This window comes from Trichechus manatus, unplaced genomic scaffold (assembly GCF_000243295.1).
Source record: "Trichechus manatus latirostris isolate Lorelei unplaced genomic scaffold, TriManLat1.0 scaffold00028, whole genome shotgun sequence".
Lineage (NCBI taxonomy): Eukaryota > Metazoa > Chordata > Mammalia > Sirenia > Trichechidae > Trichechus > Trichechus manatus.
In genome coordinates, this window is record NW_004443964.1 from 17,862,416 (window position 1) to 17,871,408 (window position 8,993).

At 59.6% G+C, this 8,993-nt stretch overlaps 1 protein-coding gene across 1 annotated transcript; it reads right to left on the reverse strand.

Moving 5' to 3' along the window:
* Positions 1 to 275: 275 nt before the first annotated feature.
* Positions 276 to 7,428, reverse strand: LOC101341987 (angiotensin-converting enzyme-like). Its single transcript, XM_023729437.1, has 12 exons — positions 7,390 to 7,428; positions 6,817 to 7,134; positions 6,241 to 6,753; positions 5,400 to 5,567; positions 4,840 to 4,933; positions 4,033 to 4,176; positions 3,341 to 3,532; positions 2,601 to 2,698; positions 2,005 to 2,177; positions 1,433 to 1,656; positions 614 to 712; positions 276 to 325 (listed from the first exon to the last, which is right to left on the reverse strand). Exons 1-11 carry the CDS (start codon positions 7,426 to 7,428, stop codon positions 627 to 629), a joined length of 2,049 nt encoding a protein of 682 aa, XP_023585205.1. The 3' UTR covers positions 276 to 325; positions 614 to 626.
* Between the last annotated feature and the right edge of the window lie 1,565 nt (positions 7,429 to 8,993).

Consider the following 8,993-nt stretch of genomic DNA (forward strand, 5'->3'; position numbering starts at 1 on the left):
TCAAGAAATACTTATTAAGAGAAAGGAAGGAAGGGGGCTGGGAGGGAGAAAGGGAGGTAGCCCTGCATCATCCTAGCCCTGTGATGCCCCAGCCCTGTGATACCCTAACCCAGGACAGCCAGTTGCTTTCCAAACCCACCCTCTGTCCACCTCCTCTGCTCCTCCCCTCCCTTGCCCACCTGCTCCCCTTCCCACCACACACCGGAGCTTGTTCCCCGCCTGGGTGGACTGGTAGATGTCACACCGGTGCAGCGGGCCCTGGTGGGCTGCCTCCTTGCACAGGGCTTGATGGAACTGGAACTGCAGGACAAAACTCACAAAGTACCTGCAGGCACAGGGTGGGCATCAGGGGGGTGTAGGGCCAGGAACCGGGGTCCCTACCCAGGTACCACCCACCTTCCTGCAGGGCAGAGGCGGGGCCAGAAGCTGTCTTGGGGAAGAAGGGAGAACCAAGCCTGGCTCAGGACAAAGGAGAGAGGGCCACCCTGATTCGAGGCCCTTGGAGGGGGGGGTCAGGAAGAGCATGGGGACAAGCCATGGGACGGGGCTGCCAGGACCACAGTGGGAGGGGGACTGAAGGTGACAGAGTTGGGGGGTGGGGGGCCAACAGTACCTGATATATGGTGTCACGTTTGGGACATGAAACTTAGCTCCGGCATCAAAGTGGGTTTCGTTTCGGACCACTGGAGGGCAAATCCCCTGATACTTGGTTCTAGAAGAGGATGGTTAAACTGTCTTACGACGAAGGGGCCACACACAGGCTGGCAGATTTAGCTTTTCCAGAAAAGGCTACGAGGTGATCATTCCCACCCAGCCATCCCTTCCCTACCCTGGTGAATTGGGGAAGACTTCCTGGAGGAGGGGGTTTTAAGTGGGAAAGAAGAACATGGTGGGTAAAAGGAGGGAGACTACGTCATTGGAGAGAGGGGGCTAGGGCTGACCAGGGCAGGAGGCTCCTGCTTGCCCAGGAGGGTGGGGAGGGCCAGGAGGGCTTTCTTGTTCCTCTTTGCTCACCGGAGATACCACCAGTCAAAGTTGTAGCGGGAAGGGGGGGTGCGCCCACTAAAGACCCCCCAGCGCCACTGGTCCACCAAGTAGCCAAAGGGCAGGAAGGCAATTTTTTCCAGTGCCATCTTTAGCAGATAATTGATGTCACTTTCTGTTGGGAGATGAGAAGAGAGAGGTCAGAGGGAGGAGTCCAGCTAGGAGAGGGTGGGCTGGGGAGGAGCCTGCAGGAAGTGAGGGTAGGCAGACACACTTGGGAGAGGACCATCGGAGAGTGTTGAACTGAGGCTCAGGGCGAGCTGGGAATCTCTGTGTGGATCCCCACCCTGCCTGAGCTAGGGCAGATGTAAGTGTGGCACGTGGGCCCTGCTGTGGGGTCGATGGGGTTGAGGTGGGCCTGATCTGGGCCCTCCCCAGCCTCCCATACCTGTGTCATCAGTGACTTGGTCCAGCAGGCCGATTTTGTGCAGATGTGCAGGAGTGGAGACCGAGAGTGCCAGCACATCCCCAATGGCCTCGTGGAAGCCAGGGTTGGCACCTTGGCGCAGGGACACTGGCTGGTCCTTGTACTGCAGGTAGTACTGCACGTGGCCCATCTCGTGGTGCACCGTGGACAGCTGGTCCATTGTGACCTGCGTGCACTGCTTGATCCTGGGTGGGGAGGGCCGAAGATGAGGGAGAAGGACAGGGCTGGGCAGGGACCAAAGCCCTGGGAGGAGCCTGGCACCTGAGGGGTAGGACTAAGGGACCCTGTCCTGGGGCTTGGAGGAGCTGTTGGAAGCATGAAGGTCCTTTACCCTGCCCCCCGCACCACTACCACGAAAGCCTTCTCCCTGCGTTCCAAGCCTGCTGGGGGAAGGCAGCCTAAAAGGTCTCTATGCGCACAGCCCTGGAAGAGCCCCAGCACCCTAGCCTGGGAGGGCACAGGCCTGGAAGCCAGCTTCTCTGTTCCCAGGCTGCCCTGCCCTTCCCCAGCCCCTCCCCATCCCATGTCCAGACCTGAAGTCCTTCCTGTTGTAGAAGTCCCAGGCAGAGGCGTGGCATACCACCTCCCGTCCATCGCTCGGCTTCTCCAGCATGGAGTGTGCCCAGAACTCAGGTGGCATGGGCAAGAGGCCCAGGGAGGTGAAGAACTCCTCTGCCACCCGGAACATGTGTGTAGCATTCCAGCCCTGGGTAGGGGGGGAAGGTGGGCACAGGTCAGGGGCCAGCTGCCAAGAGCCCACTCTGACTTCCTAGGGGAGGTCTGGGCTCCCCTACCAGGTCAGCTACCTGCCTGTGAAGGACATCTCTGCTCTGTGGCCTCCCTCCCCAGAGACAGGGCCTCGAACTGACCACAGCCGAGAGATGGAAGCAGACATTGCTCATACTCCACCCCCGGGGGGCTCGGAGGGAGGGCTGGTGCCTCACTGAGGAGACAGACCCCAGTTCTCCTCGCCTAGGCCGCTGGGACATACAACCCAAGCTGCTTCTCTGTACAAAGGGAGGGCCCGAGGCCCCTACTCAACTCCGCTGCCCTCATGTGGCCTTGTCCTGCCCCTCTTCCTGTCCTGACTCCCTCTTGTCCCCACCCCAGCCCTGACTCCAGAACTTACCTTCTGCACCATAGTACTGGTAACGTCCAAGTTGGGCTTGTCTGGGAAAGGCACTACTATGTCATAGATGTTTTCCCAGCTCTGGGCCCACATGTTTCCTAGATGGACGAGGGAAGCCACTCAGCTTGGCCCCTGCTGAGCCAGCGCCTGCTGCCCCATGATTGTCACCAAGCAACACCTGGGACCCCATCACCTGGTCTCTGGGGCACTCTAGGACAGCCGACCCCACTTGGCTGGCTCAGGGGCAGGAGGGTCACACATGAGTCCGACCCCACCCCCACTGAGTACTCTGAGCTCCTTGGGGCTGGCGGATGCACTAGAGGGCCCAGACGATGCTGCTGGGGTCTTTTCTGGCTGTGTGTGGTCCCTGCCTCCCGGCCCTGAGGGCCACGGGCTCAATTCTGTGGGCATCAGCTAGGACTATTAGTCCTCCTCCGCTGGACCTGGAGTCAGAAGCTTCATTTAAATCTTAGCTTTGCCTTTACTAGTTCTCTGACCTCTGCCAAGTCATTTTTACACCCTAAGCCTCAGGGTCCCTGTCTGTAAAGTCGGAACAATAATTGCAATGAAAGGGATAGCTCGTTTCATGGTGGCGTTGGGAGCACTCCACTAGCTCAGGCACGGGGAGGTGACCAGCACAGTATGAGAGATGATGATGGCGATCCTCCTTCCCTACTCTGGGCATCCCCCTGGGCCCAGGCTTCTCTGGGACACGCCTGGAGGCAAGGCCAGGCCCTTACCCAGCAGGTGAGCAGGAATGGGTCCCCTGAGGTTGATGAACTTGTCCCCGTATCGGCGGTGCAGTGAGCGGCGGACATAGGCGTGGAGGTTCAGGTAGAGGGGCTCTAACTGATAGTAGAGGTGTTCCAGATCCTCTACAAAGGTGGGTGATTCGTACCAGGAGCGCCAGTAGGCCCCTGTGTCAGAAAAGCCTAGCAGTGGGAGTGAAGGGGGGCGGCTCAGGCTCCAGGCTCTGGCACCTCCACCTCCCCGCCACTCCTTGGCCATTCTCCAGGCCTGTGTGTCTGCCAGCTAGCTGGGGTGGATAGCTGGGGCGTCTACCACTGTATGATTTTCTGTAACTAGGGGTTGCTCCAGGCTCCAGCTAAGTAGATCTCAGACAGCACCAGAGGTGAAGATGAGTCCTGGGCTTGGGGGGCAGCACCAGGAGTGCCAGGCAGGAGAGGTGACGTGAAGGCAGGACAGCAGCTTGTGGCAAGCAGACTGGGTTCAAGTCCAGTTCCACCATCCACTGTCTGTGCAGCCTTGTGCAGCTCCCTAACCTCTCTGGCCAGTATATGGGACTCAGCCTAACAGCTCCTCTGGGCATTGTGGCTCAGCAGAGACAGCAAGTGGGAGGGCACCTTGCCAGCTGGGAAGGGCTGCACCCACCCAAGAGGTGCTGCTTGTGGGCCAGGAGAGACATGCTCACCATCCTGCTCGTAGGCCTCATTGCTGAGGGCGGTAAAGTCCTGGTACAGGGGTTTCAGCGGGATGCCCACAGCATCATGCCATCCCTCCCAGGCAAACAGCAGCATGGGGTAGCTCCGTGAGGAGGCCAGGATGTTGGTGAGCTCTGAGACACAGGCAGGCAGGGCCAGTTAGGAGACTTCCACATGGAAGTCTGCAACACCTTCTCAGCCCTCACCGGGGTACCACAGTGGTCCTTACCATTTCCTCCAGCATCCTCAATGTCATGATACCCCCAAAACGAAGGGCAACCTACAAGCTGGGCGGGACAGGCTGGGAGCTATACAAAGCAGGTACCCAGGCAGGGTCCCTGTCCCAGGAAAACGATGATCTAAGGTGGCTGGCACAGGAAGAGGGTATCCAGAGGGCCAAAACCCAGACCCTCTGTGGCTCATCGGGTGGAGTAGCTGACCTCAACTATTCCTGGTATATGGGGTTGAGGGGGAGCAGGAGGGTATAAAGGAAGCCATGAGGAGTCCAAGGCCTCTGGAAGGCTCCTGGGGAGAAAGGGAAAACCAGGCAGCCAGGAGGAAGGACTAATGATGGGAGAGGCCAAGGCACACAGAGGGCAAGTTCCTGAAGTCAATTCACCAGGGGAAACGGGTGTGGGGCATCCACACAGCCCAGACCCCATTGGAGGCCAATGCCTTTGGGGTTTACCCACTCTCTCCACAGGCCTCTCAACACACATGCTGTCTTCCTTGGTGCATCAGGGTGATGGGGAAGAGGTGGCAAACCCCGGCACAGAGACAGAGGGACAGGGCCTTACCTGGGTCCAGGGACCAGCAGGTGGCAGTCTTGTTGGGGAAGCAGACCTTGGATGTGGAGTAAATCCTGCTCATGTTGCTTAGCAGAGAGTTGTACTGGGGAGTCAGAGTTGAAAAAATGTTAGTGATAAACAGCCCCCCAGAGATCTCTCGCCATCCCCTCCTCTTTTTGCCAGAAGGAAAAGGAGGCTTAGAGAAGGGAGGTGGCTTGGACACCGCCTTGGTTGCCACCTTACAGTGAGGACAAACTCTTCTCATTCTCTGGCCTTGGTGCCTCCTTCAGTCCTTTAAGACCTTTCTAAGGAAGGCCATAAACCAAACCGGCCTCTGGAGAAATTATGAAGCCCACCATTTGATCTTTTACTTGAATTTTCCTTTCTACTCCACAATATTTGCTTTAATGTAACGTAACTCCCCACTCCATCTCCAAGGAATTTCATGCTTCAGGAAGTCTTTCTACATTTAGGGACCCCTCTCTGCCAGGCTGCAGCCCAGTGGGGGAGGCAGGTGAGGCCGCTTCCCCACCAGTTCTGCCCCCACCTCTCAGGCCCAGAGGGCCCACCTGCTGCCGCTTGGTGAGGGCCAGGTTGGCAGGGCCCAGGATGCGGATGGCGCTGATGATCCTGCGTAGCTCTGCATCAGTGAAGTTCTCCCAGATGTTGTCGTACAGCTCCTTGGCCTTGTGGCCCCAGGCCTCCTCGAAGTCCTGGCTGAGCAGGGCTGTCTCCTCCTGTGGGCACCAGGAGGGCACAAGAGGGCACAGGGAGGTCATGAGGAGGCCAAATAGGGGAGGCCACCTGGCTGGGGGAGGGGAGGAAGGCCAAGGGCAGCCAGACCTCTGCCCTGTGGAGGCACCTGACCTGGAGGTGGGGGATTCTGGGGTTTGGGGACCAGTGTCCCTCCTCCTGGGCCCTCTGGGTCGGGACCTGGGGGCTCTGCCTCAGGGGAGCAATGGAGAGAAATTGGGGCCAGGAAGAGAGGCAGAGGGAGGGAATGGACAATGAGGAGTAGAAGCCGGAACAATGTTCCCTGGGGAGGGGGCAGCTGTCAGAAAGGGTGAGGGACCCAGGGCACGCGGGCGCCCTCTGCTAAGGCTGCCGCCGACCCAGCCCCATGTCATCCCTGGGATCTGTCATCTGGGGGAACTTGGTCTCGGAGGAGCAGGCCTCCGCTCAATTCATGTATTGGGCACGCACCCTGTGCCCAGCACCGTGCTGACACGCACCGCCGGTCTGATACGGCGGGAGGGGGCGTGGGTGTAGGTGGGGACGGCCCGCAGGTTCCAGTGCGGGGGAGCCCCCTACGCTCAGCGGTGACTCCCCGTCCCCCACCCCCCCACCCCGCCGCAGGCCTGTGATTGGCCGCCCCGGCCCCGCCCCCGCGCCCCGTGCCCCGGCGCCCACCTGGCGCTGCGCATTCTCGGCGGTGATGTTGGTGTCGTGCGCCCAGCTGGCGACTGTGTTCAGGAACCGCACCTGCTCGGCGCTCGAATTGAAGCTCTGCGCGAATTGCCGCGCCCCGTCCTCGGTGGTGGCAAAGTTTTCCGGCTGCAGCCCGGGGTCAAGCTCCAGGGCGGCGGGCGGCCGCGGCAGCAGCAGCAGCAGCAGCGGCAGCAGCGGCTGCGGCAGCGGCCCCGGGCGGCCTGGCACAGTCCCCATGGTGCGGGTGCGGGCGCGGTGCGCTGCGAGGTGCACGGCCGGCGCTGCCCCTTCTCCCACGCGCCGCCTGCGGGTTATAAAACCCTGCCGCCGACACACCCCCTCCCCACCGCTGCGCTTCCTCCCGGCTCCAAAGTCCCCGGGCCGCGCGACCTGACCGAGCGGGGCGGGGACCGGGGCTTCCTGGCCCGCCCCGGGCAGGGGCGCCGTCCCAGGGAGGGGCCGCGCGGCCCGGGGAGATGCGCCCGCGGCGGCGGCCTGGAGGTTAGGTTAGGCTCTCACACAGGACGCCAAGCCGAGGGACCCCCTCTCTGCCATCACTGAGCCCACGGGGCTCTGGCTTTCCATCTTTCCGGCCTCCCCTCCCCAGGCCTCTCTGGGCTCCAGAGTGACAAGGGGGGCTGGGGGTGTCAGCCGGCGCTGCGAGTGCGGCAGGGAGAGGGTTAATGATCCCTTCGAGGTCCAGCTCCCGCAAGGGGCTGTCCCGGTGGGTGTGGCCTGCACGGGCTGGGGGAGTTTAGGCTTCAGGGCCCGCCTTCGAGAGGGGCTGCCAGACGCCCAGAGCAGCCCTGTCACCTGGGGACTTGCGGGGGTGGGGTGGGGGTTTGCCAGGAAGGGGGAAAGAATGGAAGGGCTGCTCTGGGAGGAGGGCAGGAGAGGCACAGGAGAGCTGGCACACCCGCCCTCCTCCTACGTGGGGATACGAGCTGTCAGTCGCTCACGAAGAAATAATCACACATTATCCCAAAAGAGTCATAGAACCTCAGACTTGCAGAATTTGAGAGCTACAAGAAGCCCTAGAGGTTAGAACAAGCCCCTTGTTTTAGAGATGAAGAAATTAAGATCCAGGCAGGTTTAGTGGTTATCTCCCTGTCACTTCACATCTCCACATACCCTCCGCCCCATCCAGTTCTTCCCTGTCTCCCTCCACATGTGCCGCAGTGACAAGGGGGTGGGGGACGACAGTGGCATCCTCTGGATGCACAAGGTGGTTGTGGAGGTGAGAGACCTCCCCACCACTGAGTCTGTCCCCTAAAGGTGAGAGGACCTTTTACCCCAGCAGATGACTCCAACATGGGTGTGGAAGAGGGGATGATGGGAGACATGGAGGCTGGGCTGACCTTAGAAGACCCCAACCCAGTCATCCGTTTGGGACCTTAGGGATCACTTTGGCCCCTGGGTATCTGTGTGTATATGGCATCTGGGGGTCTGAGGGACATGTGTGGCACCATGTCAAATGGAGTGCATGCAGGAGGCTGTGTGACCCCGCATACATCTGTGAGATCCTGCTCAGCTGTCAGATGATATGCCTGGGGAGAGGTGTATGAAGGAGGGTGGGGGGTAGAAGTGAGGAGGAAGGTGGGGAGAAGAAGACCGTGGCAACCACCCCCAGCGTTGTCAGTGTTGTCATTAAACACTGGAGAGGGGAGAGAAGGGATGTGAGAGGGGGGCTAGCTTTTCCCACCTCCATCCTGCCTGTGCTTTCCCCTTACACTTGTCCCCCATGCGCTTGGCTTAGAATACCAGTGGACACCAGGGGACACAGGTGCACTCAGGGCTGGCTAAGTGGATGCAGTGGGCTTGGGCTCCCTCATAGCCACCTGGCTCTCAAGTCAGCCTGACAGCTTGGTTTTCCAGGCTTTGAGGGGGAAAATGAGCCGCTGTCCTCTGGGAGGATGCAGTCTCTCCACTGGGGGGCCCCTCCGCTCCCTCCAAGTTCCTAAGGAGGCTTGGCAGTGGGAGGCGATTTTTGATAGTGGCTCGAAGGCTGTGGCCCAGCAGACCCGGGAGGAGGGGTAGAGCAGGAGAGGGAGCCCTTCGCCACTGTCAGCAAAGAAACCTAGAGCAGGGGACAGGAAAGGCAGGATGAAGGCAGGTTTCAGCCTGAAGAACCGCACTAGGAGGGGGCTAGAACAGGCGTCCCTTGTCATGAGTTCATTCTTAAGCCTAACAGTGTGGGGACTGAGTTCAGCTTTGATTAGCCTCAGCCTCACTGAAAAATCATGAAACCAAAAGGCTAGACGGGGTTGGAGAGATAATCTAAACCCCCTGATTGCCCTGAACAAACTGACCCCCCTCCCCCTCCCACCTCTCCTAGCCCTGCTGGCCGGGGGCATCACTCTGGACCTCCCCCATGCTCATATCTTATTGCGATAGCTTGTTGAGTTGAACAGCCTCCCCACTAAACCGTAAGCTCCAGGAGGGCAGAGAGGGCATCTGCCTAATTCTCTGTGGTTTTCCCAGAGCTTAGCACAGTGCCTGGCACAAAGTAGACCCCCATTCAAGAAGGAGGAATGTGGAAGGAAGGAATGACCAACACATATATTCACACTCGGTGGTAAACTCACACCCCTTGCCAGAATAGCACAGAGCCAAACCTCACTATTTTGGAATTTGCAATAATGTAGATACTACAGCCTTGATCCCAATGAGTAAAAGTTAAAAGTAACTTCTATTTTTAGAGTCTTACTCATGAGAGCTGTTAGCTGCTGTCAGTT

Bases quoted from the DNA above. Each gene is read 5' to 3' on its own strand.
- LOC101341987 (XM_023729437.1), bottom strand. From the start codon at position 7,428: ATGTGGAGGGAGACAGGGAAGAACTGGATGGGGCGGAGG. The intron at 7,135-7,389 runs GTATGTGGAGAT...CCCTCCTCCCAG, and splicing joins AGAACTGGATGGGGCGGAGG to AGCAGCCCTTCCATTCTTTC. The intron at 2,699-3,340 runs GTAAGGGCCTGG...TCGTCCATCTAG, and splicing joins CATTCCTGCTCACCTGCTGG to GAAACATGTGGGCCCAGAGC.